The sequence below is a fragment of the Palaemon carinicauda genome, chromosome 37, assembly GCF_036898095.1.
Source record: "Palaemon carinicauda isolate YSFRI2023 chromosome 37, ASM3689809v2, whole genome shotgun sequence".
NCBI lineage: Eukaryota > Metazoa > Arthropoda > Malacostraca > Decapoda > Palaemonidae > Palaemon > Palaemon carinicauda.
This window is the reverse complement of record NC_090761.1, coordinates 61,306,849-61,324,919: the sequence shown is the minus strand read 5'-3', so window position 1 is coordinate 61,324,919 and position 18,071 is coordinate 61,306,849. Positions and strand designations below refer to the sequence as shown.

General features: G+C 44.6%; 1 protein-coding gene across 4 annotated transcripts in view; it reads right to left on the bottom strand.

The window, feature by feature from the left end:
- Positions 1-18,071, bottom strand: part of LOC137629724 (transcriptional regulator ATRX homolog) — a 109,990-nt gene that overhangs the window by 26,440 nt on the left and 65,479 nt on the right. For all 4 annotated transcript variants that reach the window (XM_068361289.1, XM_068361292.1, XM_068361290.1 and 1 more), the window contains exons 5-6: positions 9,059-9,112; positions 7,417-7,512 (exon numbers count right to left, since the gene is read on the bottom strand). In XM_068361289.1, coding sequence (XP_068217390.1) covers positions 7,417-7,512; positions 9,059-9,112 — 150 coding nt within the window. The remainder of the gene's footprint in view (positions 1-7,416; positions 7,513-9,058; positions 9,113-18,071) is intronic.

The following is an 18,071-nucleotide window of genomic DNA, read 5'->3' as shown; positions in this document are numbered from 1 at the left end:
AGAAAGGCATCTATGTGGGCCGCCTCTGGATCTGGGACTGGAGAGCAATAGGTCGGGAGCCTTTTGGTCAGTGAGGTCGCAAAGAGGTCTATGGTGGGCTGACCCCAAGTCATCCAAAGACTCCTGCACACGTCCTTGTGGAGGGTCCATTCTGTAGGGATTACCTGACCTCTCCGACTGAGACAGTCCGCCAAGACGTTCAATTTCCCCTGGACGAACCTCGTCAACAGTGAGATGCCTCGATCTTTTGACCAGATGAGGAGGTCCCTTGCGATGACGAACAGAGTGTGGGAGTGAGTGCCTCCTTGCTTGGAGATGTACGCCAAGGCTGTGGTGTTGTCCGCATTCACTTCTACCACCTTGTTTCGAAGAAGACTCTCGAAACTCGTCAAGGCCAAGTGAACAGCCAACAGATCCTTGCAGTTGATGTGAAGGCTCCTCTGGTCTGTCGTCCAAAGACCCGAACATTCCAGACCGTCCAGAGTCGCTCCCCAACCCAAATCCGACGCGTCAGAAAATAACACGTGGTTTGGGTTCTTGACTGCCAGGGACAGACCCTCTCGAAGACCTATATTGCTGTCCCACCAGTTCAGGCACGTCTTTACTGGTTCGGAGATCGGGATCGAGACCGCCTCCAAAGTCTTGTTCTTGTTCCAATGGGAGTCTAGATGGAACTGGAGAGGGCGAAGGTGAAGTCTTCCTAGAGAGATAAATTGTTCCAGGGATGACAGCGTCCCTAGGAGGCTCATCCAACTTCTCACAGAGCAATGGTCTTTCCTCAGCATGAGGCGGACTTTGAGCAAGGCTTGCTCTATCCTGGTGGCAGACGGAAAAGCCCAAAAAGCTAGACTGTGAATCTCCATCCCCAAATAGAGAATCGTTTGGGAGGGAGTCAGCTGAGACTTCTCTATGTTCACCAACAGTCCCAACTCCTTTGCAAGATCCAACGTCCATTGAAGGTCCTGCAGACAGCGATGACGGGACGACGCTCTGAGCAGCCAGTCGTCCAGGTACAGGGAGGCTCGAATCCCCGATAAATGTAGAAATTTTGCCACATTTCTCATGAGCCTCGTAAAAACAAGAGCAGGGCTGAGGCCGAAGCACAGTGCTCGGAACTGGTACACCACATTCCTGTATACAAACCTCAGATACGGTTGAAAATCCGGGTGTATAGGAATGTGGAAGTACGCATCCTGCAGGTCGAGAGAGACCATCCAGTCTCCCTCTCTGACCGCTGCTATAACGGATTTGGTGGTCTCCATCGTAAATTTTGTTTTGACAACAAAAACGTTGAGCGCACTGACATCCAGCACCGGCCTCCAACCTCCTGTATGCTTTGGTACTAGGAAGAGACGGTTGTAAAATCCCGGTGATTGAAGGTCCGAGACTTTCACCACCGCTCCCTTCTCTAGCAACTGAGACACCTGCAGCTGTAGTGCCTGTCTCCTTGACTCCTCTCGATACCTGGGAGAGAGGTCTATAGGGACTTTTACCAGAGGAGGTCTCCGTACAAAAGGAATTTTGTACCCCTCCTTTAGCAACAAAACAGACTCCCAGTCTGCACCCCTCTTCTCCCAGGCCTGCCAGAAGTTGTTCAGTCTGGCCCCTACCGCTGTCTGAGGACGTTGGCAGTCAGACTCTGCCACGGGAGGACTTAGATCCTCTCCTCTTGCCTCTCTTACTATCGGCACGAGCGCCTCCCTTACTGGGGGCTCTGCCACGAAAGGGCGGGATAAACCTCGTTGCTGGAGTATCGAGCTTAGGTCTAACGACATAGGATGATGAAGGAGCAGCCTTACGCTCTGACGTAGCCATCAAGTCGTGGGTATCCTTCTCCACCAGAGAAGCTGCAATATCCTTAATCAACTGCTGAGGGAACAAGGCAGATGATAACGGAGCAAAGAGAAGCTCTGACCTTTGACAGGGAGTTACTCCTGCCGAAAGGAACGAACAAAGAGTCCCCCTCTTCTTAAGGACTCCTGCCGTAAAGGTAGCAGCGAGCTCATTAGAGCCATCACGGATAGCTTTGTCCATGCAGGACATAATTAGCATGGATACATCACGGTCGGCCGAAGAGATCTTCCTGCTCAAGGCTCCCAGCGACCAATCCAAGAAGTTAAAAACTTCGAAGGCCCTATAAACCCCTTTGAGGAGATGATCAAGGTCCGAAGAGGACCAGCAAACTTTTGAGCGTCTCATGGCCAGGTGACGGGGAGAGTCTACGAGGCTTGAGAAGTCTCCCTGGGCAGAGGCAGGAACTCCCAAGCCGAGAACTTCTCCCGTGTCATACCAGACGCTCGCTCTAGAAGCCAGTTTAAAAGGGGGGAAAGCAAAGGCTGTCTTCCCCAAACTCCTCCTGGTGATCAACCAGTCGCCTAGTAAACGCAAAGCTCTCTTAGAAGAGCGAGAGAGCACTAGTTTAGTAAACGACGGCGTCGAAGTAGCTAGGCCTAGCGTAAACTTTGATGGAGGCGAACGAGGAGCAGCAGTCACAAAATGGTCAGGAAACAGTTCCTTAAAAATCAGCATGATCTTTTTAAAATCAAGAGAGGGCTGAGCAACTCTAGGCTCCTCTCCATCTGACAAAGTCCCCAAAGGTATATCAGTTGGAAGGGGATCAGCGACTTCCTCATCCGACGGAACTTCGTCCGACAACTGCCGAGTCTCATGATACGGAGAGACATGCCGAGGAGGCAACGCTTGACAGGCAATGTCAACAAGCAACGGAGCAGCAGCAGCAGAAGAGGAAACGACGTCACGTCGCTGCTGAAAGGACTGAAAGTCTTGTGACTGACCAACAACAACAGCTGAAGTTGATTGACGCTCGACATCACGTCGGACCTGCATTGACTGCAGAGTCTGAGCAGGCAAAACAACTTCCGACTGAGGTGACCGACGCTCAACGTCACGTCGAGGCAACGGAGCCGGTCGGCGAACGTCAGTGCGGGGCTGCGGTGGCAGCAGCTGAACGTCAGTTTGAGACTGTAGCAAAGGGGGATCTAAGTCACGTGACTGACGTGAATGACTAGGCACACGACTAGCATCGCGTTTCAAAGCACTAGAAACGTTAGCACTAACGTCAAACGGACGAGAAAACACTCGTTTACTCGTTTAGGCGGCTGAAGGCCAGAGTCACGTTCAGCGCACTGGCGACCCGCAAGCAAAGGATCATCGTGAACCTGATCAAAGTCATACTCTTCCATAAGGGAGGCAAGCTTAGACTGCATGTCCCGCAGGACAACCCACTTCGGATCAACGGGAGTCGGAACGGGCCGTGACATCGGTAACGTCTGCGTTGGCAAAACATTGCCTCTACCGAGACCCTCGGACCCCGTGTTACGCTTTCGCTTAACAGGCGAACAGTCATCCGACGACTGCAAATGGTCAGAGCTGCCCCAATGGCTACAGCCAGGACGCTGGACCTGTCCTGAAGGGACTGACTTTCGCTTTAAGGGTCTAGATACCTTGCGCCAAGGTTTCTTGTGCGATAAGTCTTCGGAGGACGAGGAGAACTTAGTCTCACCCGTCTTATGGTAAGGACGATCTTGACGAGAAACGTCCGATACCAAAGAGGGAACGTCTGTACGTTGGTTTACACCTCTCGCCCCCTTAAGTCCTACGACATTACTTCTCCCTGGTGCAGGGGAGCCTGAAAGAGGTCTCGGACTAGGGGAGCGACAAGCACAAACAGACGAACCCTCGGTCGCAACACTAAACACATTTTGCGCACTTATCACTTTATCACTTAGATTTTCTGTTTTACCACTCTGACACTTCAACAACTTAACATCTGACATAAGTTGGTTTCTGTCCGATGCTGGACTCAACTTTTTCGCCTAAAGCTTGAATCGCTAAAAACATATCCCGCATGGACGGTTCATGAGTGCTAGTAGGGGGTTCAGGAACAACTACTACAGGGGAAGGATTAGGTTCAGGGGCATGGGAGGAGGAAAATTCCAAAGATCTAGAGGAGCTTCTCCTCACCCTATCTCTCTCAAGCTTACGAGTATATTTTTCATACTCAAGCCATTCGAATTCCGACAAGACCACGCACTCCTCACACCGATCTCCTAATTGGCAGGATTTACCCCGGCAATTAGAACAAACAGTATGAGGGTCGATAGAGGTCTTGGGAAGACGTTTGTTACAATCCCTCGCACACTTGCGATATACAGGAGAAGGGTAAGCCATTATGAACAATCAGAGAAAATCCAAGTCAAAACCAAATTCATCAACAATAAACACCAGCCAAAAAAAGGGTTTCAAGAGTTTAATTGAAGAAACACACCAACACAGCGAAAGCCAATAAACAACCAAAGTAAAGTACTTCACCAATTCGGTCGAAAACTCGAGGTCATAAAGCGAGCGGAACCAACTTGTCGATAAGACCGACAGAGAAGAACTGGAGATATTGACAAGTATATGCGGTATCTGGCCGATAGTACGCTGGTGGGCACACCCGCAACCTTCACGGCGATCGCTCGCGAGTTTTTGGAATCTGTCGAGCCGTCGGAGACGTCAGCTATTATATATTCACCGGCTAAGTTTAATATTTAAAATCTGATTCACACATCCATTACCTCTTCTAAAACCATCCTGCACTTCTAAGATTGCATTGTCTGTTTCATCATTATCCTATTAATCAGCACTCTATCATACACTTTTCCAACCACACTCAACAAACTAATAACCCTTGAATTACAACATTCATGCACATCTCCCTTACCTTTGTATAGTGGAACAATACACACACACACCCAGTCCATATGTACTATTGACAATATAAAACATATACCAGTATTAAACAATCTTACCAACCATTCAAGTACAGTCACATCCACTTCCTTTAACATCCCAGCCCTCATACCATCCGTACCATACCATCCTGCCCTCATTTCATCTTGTGAGTTACGAGTCAGTGCCTGTGTCCAGTAAATCTCAATATTTATATCTTTGCCCACGAGAGGAAGGCTACGTGTGGTGCATCTATATTGTAAAACCTACAATACTCATGAGAAGATAATTTGTTCTTTTATCACTAGAGAATCAATGAAGCTAATCATCATCTCCTCCCATGCCTATTGACGCAAAGAACCATGCTACAAACTACAGTAAAGGGATGGGGCACGACAATTGAAGAATATGAATAATCTACTGTACAAAAGGCAACAGTCAGCCTTATCAACAATAAATTCATGAATCAAATGATGCCCTTAATACACAGCTCTTGGAGTGGACAAAACTCTCAAATACAATTTTGAAAAACATTAATATCTTCTAGAGCTGATAATAGAAAAGAATTTACCTTCAGTACACTAACCTCTACTTTATCTGATTCTCCTTCAATCAATTAAAGTGAGAATATGGAAATTTCCGCTATCAAACCTCAGATACGAGTTGCTTATACAAACACTGCAAGCCATTTCTTAACAATATTCCTCTACTAAGGTGATTTTCAGTATTATTATCCTTTCATTTCAATGTGCTTTATACATACACTGCATTCAACATGCATTTGCTACATTACTTCATCTACTTATCATCAAGATAACATTTTCCTGACCATAAATAAGCTTAAAAAACTGTCATTTCTATATTTTTCTATGTACAGGTACCGTAGCTTATTTTTGTACTACTATATGCCATTTGAGTAGTGCTGTGATTTGCAGCCTTTAGTACTGTAATTGCATACTCAGTGCTTTGAGTTACTGTCTTTATCAACTTCATAACAATTTTAGTATATTATGCCTAAGCATAATGAGCACACATGACAGATTGCCAATTAGTATCTGTGGTCTATCTCTATCATGGAGATGGACCCTCATTTACCATGTAACCTCTGTCTAGTCTAGTGTATCATTACTCTCCTACTCTCACTTATTACTCTTACAGGCCTTGGTTGCTGCCCACAAGTCATATTACTTAAATAGGTAGAAGAATAGGAAAGAGAGAGTTCTACCAATACTACTACTTCCTGTGTTGAATTCTTTGGTATCGAGGTTCGCTTCAGGATTTGATCTAGTTGGAGTTTATGGACATCAGTCTTCCAGTGATAGCCACCCAGTAACTTGAGGCTTCTTCATAGCTGGTTGCTTGCAAAGCATAAGTTTAGTTTGTCCACCCTTGTCATTTGACCAATTAAATAACTATGCAATTCTGTTTCTCCCTTGCATATATTGATGACTGGATGCTTACTTGATGGTGGCCACTTTGGTGTCTGTCCTGCTCAGTAATGGGATTCTCTCTAAGAACTGGCCACACAGCCACTTTGCAACTCTTCTTCCCAGCGATTGGATACTCTCCCAGAACTGGCTACTTCTGTATTTAATCGCTTTTGCTTACCAGCTTCTTAATGATGAGCACCTTTTTACAGATATAGGATATCATTCAAGATAACCATTGATAATGCACTGCTTGGACTGGGACTGCTCTTAAGACTTACTGGAATCTCTGTTCCACCTACTGCTGCTTCCATACTACACTGTAATGCAGCAGTATAAGCTCCTACAACTGTGCCTGCTGTATAATTAGTTGTTCCTGGAGTTACCATTTTCAGTATAGCACTGTACTTATGCTATGACAGATACATCAACTACAGTATGTCAGGTTTACCTATGGTGCCATCAAGTAATTTTGGATTCACTGTACTTGTTGCTCCCATTATGTTAACTGAGCTTGTGCTTTACTTGCCAACGGTTCTTGCTGCAGAGGATGTATTCCTGTTTCTGTGCTTGGTACTCCCATTTAATTTGCTGTGCAAGCTATTTGAAGAGAGCTATTCTGACAATGCCTTCTGCGACTACAGTTGGCCTTCCTTATCTGTGGGCGTTAGGCCTATGTTCGAGCCTCTACAGAGGATAAGGCATTCCATGGAAACTAGGTGACCCAAAATTCTACGAAAATTGAATATTCTATTTACTTATAGCACTTGTAAATATGCCCTAAAGTATTGTCATTGGACTTTAAATGTACTACCTATACAAATAACACACTACACCACAGCAATGTTTTGTAACAACAAAGTATTATACAATAGTACATTTCAGTTTCATACTAGCAATACTTATATCCCCCGTTTTGACATCTGTCCTTTCAAGAGGACACAATTCCTACGCCACTAAGGTTCATCCAGCGCTATCTGTGGAGCACAAGATATCTAAGATGCATATAATCTCATGATCTTTGCTGAACTAGATCACATTATCCTCCATCCACAAAAGGACTGTAAATTCCTTTCTCATTTTCATCTTGGATAATTTGTTCAAATGCATCACTTCAAGCATTTTCTATCCTTGCTGAGGTCATAAAGTTTAAGCATCTTAGCATAGGTAAAACAGGAGGCTTGTTAAACTGGATAGTCACTTACTTTAAACAAGTATTCTATAATTTATGATACAGAATTTAAAGCAAACTTACTTTTTTCTTTGTCATCACACAAATACTCTTGGAGCTTAGCAGTAGGCTTAGGAGTGCGTCTGCTTTTGCGAGATGGTGTCACATCATCAAGGATTTCTGTTGAAAGTTTCGAGAAGATTATCTATCTAACAGAAGCGATGTTATGCCGTATATAAAAAAGAATAAAAAACATTGTTCAACAATGCTAATTTGGAAATGTATATAAAAAATTATCCCAATATTATCTAATACACAATATCTTTATGTGATCATTAATAAAAAAAATTTCTCTTATGCCCTATCACACACTACATAATCAAGAACCGACTGCATACCACAACATATTCAGGAGATCTAAAGGAAAGTTCTCCTAAAAATTATGTACTGTACATAATTTTGAGACAAGCATCTCATATTTTTCTTACAAGGACAGGTTTTAATTAGGAATTACAAAAATAAAACTTACACTGTGAAAATATATATAGTGATTGAATTTAGATGCAAATGTTAGAACCTTATTGAGCAATCTAGAAAATTCAGGAAGAAAATGAGGAGTCAATAATCCAAGCAAGGCAAAACTCACTCTCTGAGAATGGCACAAAAATGGAGGACAAAAATGAAGGCATAGTCATTTGATGGTAAAAAAGCAGACGAGGAAGAAGTTATCCCCTGATATTACACCAAACTAACAGCAATTGACTTAGCATGATCTTAAAAAAACAACATTAAATTTGTCAAATTTCTCTGAAACACCCGACATTGTTTTCAATCTAGATCGTGTTCAATAACATTGCTTATTCAATGTGTCTTTCCAGCACATTCTGCCTTTGCCATTTATTTATTGTTTGTCTTAATACATTATCAGAGAGACTAACAAATATGCGATATAGTATCTGCTTATTTAGATAGTATATTTACTGGGGTTGCCTCATGACATTCCTGTACTTGAAATGTTTGAAAAAGAAAGAAAACGGACAATACCCGATTAAAACAAAACCATTCTAAGTCATTCCTTCAAAACATTTGCAAAAATTGTACACAATATGCTCAAATAATCTTAAGCATTCTATTGCCCCTGACTCACACTTATCATCTTGCTCATTATCTCACTTTTCAGGTCCTAACCGCTTTGCCAGTTTATCATTAATTTTGGCTCGTACACTTTAACAATGTCTCCAGTTGATTTTAGTCATTTTAATTTCTGTTGGGATATTCCCTATTGGTGCCTCTATCATGCCAAAAACCTATAATTTCTATTTACCCTCTTTATCTATCTCAAACACTTATTCTAATTACCAATTAGATAACTCTGATAAACAAATAACAAAAAATGTCAAACATACAAGATTTCAGGATGACACTCAAATTAGAATTAATCAATTAATTTATCTTTAAAAAAATTAAACTAATTAATTAATTTACCTTTCAAACAAGAAAAAAAAAAAATAAGTTATTGGCAAAAACCAGCAAAGTACTTTTTGTACCCCTAAAAAATATTGGATATACTTGGAATGATGAAACTAATAATTACCAAAATATCTTTCAACACCACAAGGAGAATTTTAAGATTTAATGATAAAAACTAAATGGAAGCAATAACTTACATTTTAATTGTTAGAGAATTGAAGGTAGAAATTGTACAAAATCATAAAAATGTACTAACCTTTTTTAATAGGGGTAGTGACACTTTTCTTCTCAACCATACGAGGTCCAGTGGCTGAGGAAAGAAATTTTTTTATTCAGTTAGCAGTATTTTTAACATGACAAATTCGTAGATAATTTGTATTTTTCCTAACTATACAAACCTTAGCAATTTATTAGGGGTTATACTTTTGGCGGAGCTGAAATGACGAGCCATTAAAATTTAGCAAGGGTTAACTACCCACACCGCTAGTTAGCAGGGGTGGGGGTGGGGTGGGGGGTAGCTTGCTACCACTCCCGTTCACACATCTGTGATTTAGTCACTTTGCTTGGAGGTAGGACTTCAAGGGGGATAGGGATGGCAAGCAAGTTTGTATAAATAGCTAAGGTTTGTATAGTTAGGAAAAATACAAATGAATTATCTACGAATTTGTCATTTGTTCCGTAACTAGAATACAAACCACGCTATTTATTAGGGGTGACTCACCCATTAGGAAGGGTGGACGTCCCTGCCAATCTGGCTTTTGACTTTGCCAGGGGGCTCCTTATCTGAGTATGTTAGTACTAAAAAATAAGGAGTCCCTGCCCTCGCTAAAAGGTCCATGGCCTACGCAAGCTGTGTGTTGAGACGTACAGAAGTGAGACAGTCTGGGTAAAGTTATTCCTAGTCTATGTAGGAAAAACCTGATGTAACCAAGACTTTCCCAATACCACCTCGCCAAGGTATGGGGACGCAACAGTATTAGGTACACAAGGGAGCATGGTTTACCTGCAGTGGTTTGAGGTCAGCTTAAGCAGAGAACCCAGGATGCTGCTTTCCCCACAAGAGGGTAGGATGAAGAAAAGAATAAGAGCCAGTCAAATCTTTTCATTCATGCAGACTAAAACTGGGAAACAGTGCCCTCAACCTTCTGCTACTTGTCCAATAAGGAGCTTGAGGTATACAACCAGCTGTTGTGCAGCCACCACCGGACCGATAGAGATTGTATCGAGTTCCTGTGGGTCATGTCTTGCAGGAGAAAGGGTGTGAAAGTCACCAGGAGCATTCACATCCTTTCTTGTAAAACCTGCGTCACAGAGTAATCTGCTAAGAAGGACCAGGGGCATATTTATGCCCGACACTGTGAGTCGTCATGTCGACATGATGTTTCCTAATCCTCCTCTAGTCTCTCCCAGTGCTGATGACAAGAGAAGGGACCCGAGTGGGCTGTTGCCGTTTTCTTTAGGTAATGTCTCATACCTTACCCTGGGTACAGTAACGGATGATCTGAATCGTCCGTTACCGAGGAGAGACTTGTGTAGGATCCGTCACCTCTGGAGACTGTGTCTGGCGATATACTCAGGGACGAAACTGAACATTGTCTTTCGCCCTTCTCAATAATGGGCGATGTCGATAGACCATGAAGTTCCTTGACTCGTATGGTTGATGTCCGAGTGTGTAGGAACATTGTGTTCTTAAATCAGGAGAAAATTTGTTGCCGGGTGAAGTGGAACATAAGGAGGTCCCTTTAGGGATCGGAGAATTTGAACCATGTTCTGAGAGGAAGGTCTCAATTCCAACTGGGGAAAGGCAAGTTGTAAGTCCGTATGAGTTAGGAAAAGTCTATCGATGAGAGGGTGTCCCTTTCTTTCAGTTTGAAGGTGAAGGATCAAGGTTGAGTGATCATCTTTACCTGTTGAAACTGAATAGGGGGTCTTTTCCTCTTGTATATACTCAAGGATTCCGCTATTGCTGGAATTAAGGTATCGAGTGGAGAGACACACTTCCACATGACACCAACCACACAAAACGTTATACTGCCTGGTAGACTGATGCTGAGGAATTCCTCAGATATCTAGAAAACCTTTTCGCAAAGAGGTATTGGGTAGTCTCCAGGCGTACAATCATAGAAAAGCTATAGTTTGTGGTAGGTGTCGAAGTGGGTTGTCTGTGATGTGGAGAGGGTTCTCTTGGAGACTATCAGGAGCTGCAAAAGGTTTGGAAACCGTTCTGCATAATGCCATAGCAGAGCTAGGAGAGTTCTTGAGAGGTTGACCGATGTTCAAGCCTTCTTGAGTGCCCTTCTCCCGATAAAACAGGGACGAGACATAAACGTCATTGTTGTACCCACCGTTGTTGCCAGAGATCCTTGGGGTCTAGGGCTGGGGAGTAACGGCAGCCTGAGATTCAGGAGCGTTGCGAACAGATCCCTAGTTGGAGTACTTCGTAAAGTCGGGACTTTGTTGGCAACAAGGCGATCCAAATTCCATTCGGTATACCTTATCTGAGATGCTGTGCACAGATTGTCGGTAAGCACGTTCTTCTAGTCTGGAATGAAGCGGGCTGATAGTGGTACCAAACGGACTTTGGCCCATCTTTGTATTTATACTGTTAGATGGGAAGAGGCTACGAGCAAGTTCCTTCTTGCTTATCGATGTGAGTCTCTATGTGGTGTGTGGTGTGTCGTCCATCACATCACTGAGTGGTCTGTTAGGAACCGATGAGGCTGCTGAAGGACCGGAAAGTTGGCCTTCATCTCTTAAGAGATTTAAGTGAAGGTACTGTACTTTTGGACTCTGTCCAGAGGGCTGAGGTCGTGTGGTGCAGCACTATGGTCCCTCCTCTCTTCTTTTTCCAACTCAAGTCCCTTTGGAATGGGAGTCGTTCTTGTTTTGAGAAGGTTTTGTGGAGATTGGTGTCTAGAATCATTCCCAGATACACCAGTCATCTGGGAGGGAAGTAAGGAAGACTTCCGCAGGTTTACCCTGATCACTGGATCTTGGTAAAAAGACTTAAGAAGTTCCGGTGTTAATGCAAGGTTGCCACTGAGTCTGCTACGGTCAGTCAGTCGCCCAGAGACAGAGGAGACAGAAACCGATCCTGTGAGACTATGATGGGTGTAGTGGAAAGACCGAAGCACAGTGCCTTGAACTAGTGTTTCTTGTTTGTCTAGACTGAATCTTCCAACCTTCCTAGATGGATGGTTTGGACCTGGGAGTAAGTGTCCTTTAGGTCCAGTGTGCAAATGAAGACCTGAGGTCTTAGCCCTTGTTCGAACTCCAACATGGTGAGGACAACGACCCAAAGGGACAGCTCCTTGCGGATCCTTTTGCATGGAAGATTGTCGACGCTGGAGTCTTGACTAGTGTCGTAAAGGATACCCAGTGTGAGAATTCTTCTCTGAGAAAGAATTCCTTTAACTAACAGAAGGAAGGAAACGCTTAGCCTTACCATGCGCCCTGATGGAATTGATGCTATTCCTTAAAACAGAATCAATCTGGCAAATGTTAATCAATGGTTAACCGTTGGGTATCGTGGTTACTGTGCAGTTGGAGAGTGCTCGCAAGTTGTTCCCTGTCGACAAGCTGTTGACGAGGGTTGTCGAACGTTTGCCGATCACTTTAGTGTGATGGCGAACGGCTAGTAGTGAGAAGTATATTGTATACCTTCTGATCTAGGAAACTACAGTGAGGGGTTGACTAGTAAGTTCGAGTCACGAACTTGTGGCGAATAGCTGATGACCGATGAATCGGTGGTCTGTGAGCCGATGGTGAGTTAGAGATCAGCAAGCTGATTATGGTCCCCCCTGGTTGGTCAGAGATTAGCAAGCTGAAGATGGGCTGGTCAGAGATCAGCGAGCTGAGTTCAATGATCGAAGAAAGATGAGCTGCCCATCGGTGATCTAGTGATCAGCAAGCTGATGACTGGTTATTGACTAGCAATCGGTGATTGAAAACGCTAGCAATTGGAGATCGTTAGTCATTGGAGGGACTACAGGGCAAAGATCAGCATTGAGCTAGCAATTGGCGATCTAGTGATCGGCGACCTAGCGATCAGTAAACTGTGAACTAGCCATCAGCAAACAGTGATCTAGAGATCAGACTGTTGATGTTTTCCTGTTTGTTGACGGTGGTCTGTCAAGGAGAAAAGAAACTTCAGAAGAGACAGGGACCAAGGATTTCCCGTTTCGATTCCCCTTGTAAGATGGAATCTTCAGGATCTTGAATCCTTCTGTGAAGCCTTACTCCTCTTTTCCTGGTGGCAATGTTGTGTTAGCGGGGAGGAATGGGGCAATAGTGACCTGTCCAAAAAGTTTTATTCCTTTCTACTGCCTATTACGCAAGAGTGTAGGAGAGTACTGGAGCGATGGCACGCAGGATGATGCTGGTGCTCAATTTCTGCCTGGAGAGCAGGCAAGCGCTGGTGCATTGGATCTGCGAGCCCTGACTCTTTGGCAAGAGCTGGCGCATTGGATCTGAGACCGCAACTGCGCAGGAAAGTGCGGAATAGCGCTGGCGCGCAGTAAGACACTATGTAGTTTTGTGCATTCTCCCTAGAGTGCGCCAAAGCGTGTGACTGGTTGCGCAAGGGAGGGTGCATTGGCGCGTACGTGAGAGTACTACATAGACACTGCTGGCGCGCGCGTGCGGAAGACCATCGGCGCCCGCTCGGAGAAGACCGTTGGCGCGCGCGCCCAAGATCACTGGAGCGCAAGAGCATTGGCGCGCATGCGCGTGGAAGTCCATCGGGCGCTCGCGCGGGAGACCATCGGCGGCCGCGCATGGAATACCGTTGGCGCGTGTGCGGAAGGCTGTCGGCACGGGCGTGGAAGACTGTTGGCGCGTGCACAGTAGACTGTTGGAATGCGTGCGCGCAATAGCACCGGCGCGCGCACGGAAGACTGTTGTCACGCGTGCGCGGAAAATCATCGGCGCGCACGCGGGTCACCATCAGTGCCCGCGCTCGGAGGAAAGTCGGCGCACGCAAGAGCATTGGCGAGCATTCACCGATGGGGACCATAAAAAGGTTCGCGTTAGAGTCCAGGACCGAAGTCCAAAGGACTAAGTTGCAGCGCAAAGTTGCGCTGGTATGTCTGCTGGTAGGATGATCAGGAACTGATGAGCAGCGTGATCCTCCGAAGAGGTGTCTCTATGAGTGGCCTCTCTCGCGAACGAGAGGTGAACACTTCGTAGAAGAGACTTGAAGATGCCCGTGATGACGCCCATGAGGGCCGGTGGATCAGAAAGCTGACCTTTAACAGTAGTGATCCTCCGAAGAGGAGTCTCTATGAGTGGCCTCTCTTGCGAACGAGAGAGGTGAATACTTCGTGGATGAGACTTGAAGACACCCATGATGACGCCAATGAGGGCTGGTGTATCAGCAAGCTGACCTTTAACAGTAGCGATCCTCCGAAGAGGAGTCTCTAAGAGTGGCCTCTCTCGCGAACGAGAGAGGTGAACACTTCGTACAAGAGACTAGAAGACGCCCATTGAGGGCCGGTGGATCAGCAAGCTGACCTTTAACAGTAGCGATCCTCTGAAGAGGAGTCTCTATGAGTGGCATCTCTCGCGAACAAGAGAGATGAACACTTCGTAGAAGAGACTAGAAGACGCCCATTGAGGGCCGGTGGATCAGCAAGCTGACCTTTAAATGTAGCGATCCTCCCAAGAGGAGTCTCTATGAGTGGCCTCTCTCACGAACGAGAGGTAAGCACTTCGTAGAAGAGACTTGCCAAGACCGTGCTCTGCCCCTGAAGGAAGAGAAATTCAGCAAGGGGGGAGAGAAGTCTGGGCGAAGGCAGCAACAGCAGTCGGAGACGATGAATTTATAAAGATGTGGGAAGTTCTCCCTCTGAAGGGAGAAACAATCTCACACCTGAAGAGGAAACTTTCCCTCGGAAGGGAAGTTGTCCAACCCCTGGAGGCGAACCTCCTTTACCTTTCCAAGATGATTTGAAGTGCTGGTCATGTTGTCACGGGAGTACTTCTAAGAGAAGGGATGACGCCCATGACAAAGTCCTCTGAGGGACGGCAGTGACAGCAGATTCCCCAGGCATGAACGAAGAAAAACTGCATAGTTAACTGAGAGAAAATAAAACTAATTATTTAACAGAAATTCCCTAGGGAGGAACTCCGAAGGAACAACATAAAAATATGTATTGCGCCGACAATAAAATTAATCATTTAACAGCAATTCCCTAGGGAGGAACCCCAGGAGAACAACATAAAATTAAGTATTGCGCCCTTCCTTCCCCAGTCGACATCCACGGGAGAAGGGGGGAGTGGAGTAACTGTAATAAAAACAGAATTAAAATTATTTAAATCAGCTAAGAATATTCACTAATAGTGAGAACCACTGATCCTCCGAACGGAAGTGTTCCCCACGGAGAAAAGCTGAAAAGTTAAAATGCAATTATAATTTCACTAAAAATAATTGAGACAAACAATTGGAAGAGCAACCTAACCCGCACACGGGAAAGGAGCTTCCCCAATAGTACACAGTTGTTGTGAAGGTGAACGACCTCAAGAAGAGAAAGACCGTAGTCAATCTTTGGGAGACCACATTCCCTTCGCTCAGAAATCCATGTTTCCCGTAGGAAAGTGGAAAAGGCGAAGACAATAGTTGAATGAAGAGGGTCCAGGCGATGACGATTCCCTTGCGGCGGCCGAGTTAACGGTTATATGCTAACAGGAAGACCGATGGACCAGAGAGGGAGAGGTCGTTCCCCACAAAGTGGAACTGTGCTGGCCTTGCTAATCTACGCAAGTGTCGTTGTCGTATATGTATCACACACACAGCGCAAACACTGAAAAGGAAACTTATCACATTTCTATACACATATACATACATAAACATTAAGAATGTTTTCATATATATATACAAGTATAAGAAAAAGTAAGTTAAAAGACCAAAATTAATGGCAGTCCAGAATAGGCGAGGAGGGAAAGAGGAAACAACCGCTCTCGATCCGAGCCAAAAGTAAAGTGACTAAATCACAGGTGTATGAACGGGAGTGATAGCAAGCTACCCCAACCCCCAACCCCAGCTAACTAGCGGTGTGGGTAGTTAACCCTCGCTAAAATTTTAATGGCTCGTCATTTCAGCTCCGCCAAAAGTATAATCCCTAATAAATAGCGTGGTTTGTATTCCAGTTACGGAACAAATACAGTTTAAGAACAAAAAACATGTACATACAGTACATCCAACATATACTGTGACTTATAACAACCAATTGCCGAATTATTTAAATCTACCAGACCTGCATATTATTTACCAATCAGCAATACCTAGAATTTCAACCAAACCAGCAAATTATTTTTTTTTCAGCACTGATGAGCTTACGACCATAATATGCATTTATCAAGATCAAGGTTGATATTCTAGATATACTGTGCATGAAAACTGAGTGTTACAGGATAGAGAAGCTCAATTATAAAACACAAATATATATACTGTACATACATACGTATAGAAAGGCACTTTCCCCAATTTTGGGGGATAGTTGACATCAAACAAATGAAAAAAGGGGACCTTTCCTCTCTAAGTTCCTCCCAGCCTGACAAGGGACTCAACTGAGTTCACCTGGTACTGCTAGGGTGCCACAGCCCACCCTCCCCCATTATCCACCATAGATGAAGCTTCATAACACTGAATCCCCTACTGCTGCTACCTCCGCGGTCATCCAAGGCGACCGGAGGAAGCAGCAGGGCCTACCGGAACTGCGTCACAATCCCTCGCCATTCATTCCTATTTCTAGCACTCTTGTCTCTCTCATATCTATCCTCCTATCACCCAGAGTTTTCTTCACTCCATCCATAGAAGGAATAATTAATTTACAAAAGATATTATAAAGAAATACAATACTATATGGTAGTACAAACTATTCACTACAACCAGTTACTTCAGTATCTACAAGGCTTTGGTTAAATCAAATTTTTGCTTTTCTGTATCAACTAAACATGTGTCAAATGTTAAGCTGGTTTTTCAAAACTCACAAAATCTCATATGAATTAAGAATAAATATAACAAATTTGGAAATAATTTTGTATTTTTCCTAACATACAAACCTGGAGCTATTTATAGGGTATTACTTTCGGCAACACTGAAAACCAGCCACGACAATTTTAGTGAGGGATAATTACCTAATTACCCCATCCGCTAGTTAGCAGGAGGTGGTTGGGGTAGACTAGCTACCCCGCTCACTCACACCTGTCGGTTGAGTAACCACTTTTGATTTCTGGCAGGACTTCTAGGGGGACAGGGTGGCGGGCCAATTTGTATAAATAGCTCCAGGTTTGTATGTTAGGAAAAATACAAATCATTTCCAAATTTGTTATTTGTTCCGACACAGATACAAACCTTCACTATTTATAGGGTGACTTACTCTTAGGAGGGAGGAAGTTCTACCAACTGGCCTTGGTCATGACCCGGGGTCTCCTCTACTTGATCTTTGATCTAATTAGTAGGAACCCTACCCTCGCTAAATTCAAAAGTAGTTACAAGGTAACTCAATGACAGTGGCCTGCAGAAGCTTGTGTGAGAGAAACTAATGACTTGTCTTTATGTAGGAACTCGAGGATAAGCATGAATTCTAAGACATATCTAATACCTTCCCTCACGAGGTATTGGTGACGTAACAAACTATTTATTCATACTCAGGATGCACAAGAGAAATGAATCTTACCCGCAGAGGGGTGAGGTCAGCTTTGCTTCGGTCTTGCGGAGCTGTTTCACCAAGGGGGGAGAAGGAGAAAGAAAGGAGCCAGACATTCTCTTCATTCACCCCAGACTAACTCAGGTAACCCCAGCCCTCAACCCTCTGCTACTTGTCCATAAAGGAGCCTGAGGCATTAGATCACTTGTTGTGCGGCCACCGCAGGACCAATGGAGAAGGTTTCCATGCTCCTGTGGGTTACGTCTTTCAGGTAGTGGGCTGTGAAGGTCGTCTGACGCTTCCACACGCCCGCTTGTAATACCTGCACCACAGAAAAATTCTTCTTGAATGCCAGAGACATTGCAATGCCTTTGACGTCACGAGCTCTGGGTCGGTTGGACAGAGGAGGATCTGGATATAGAGTGTATTCGATTACTTTCCTTATCCAGGAGGAAATAGTATTCCTTGTGACTCTCCTCTTGACCTTCCCCGTGCTGACAAAAAGTGCTCGTACATGGGGGCGAGCTTTTGCTGTTCTTCTTAAGTAACAACTCAGACTCCTTACTGGACATAGTAACAGTTAGTCTGGATCTTCGGTTACAGAACGAACTCTCTATCCGA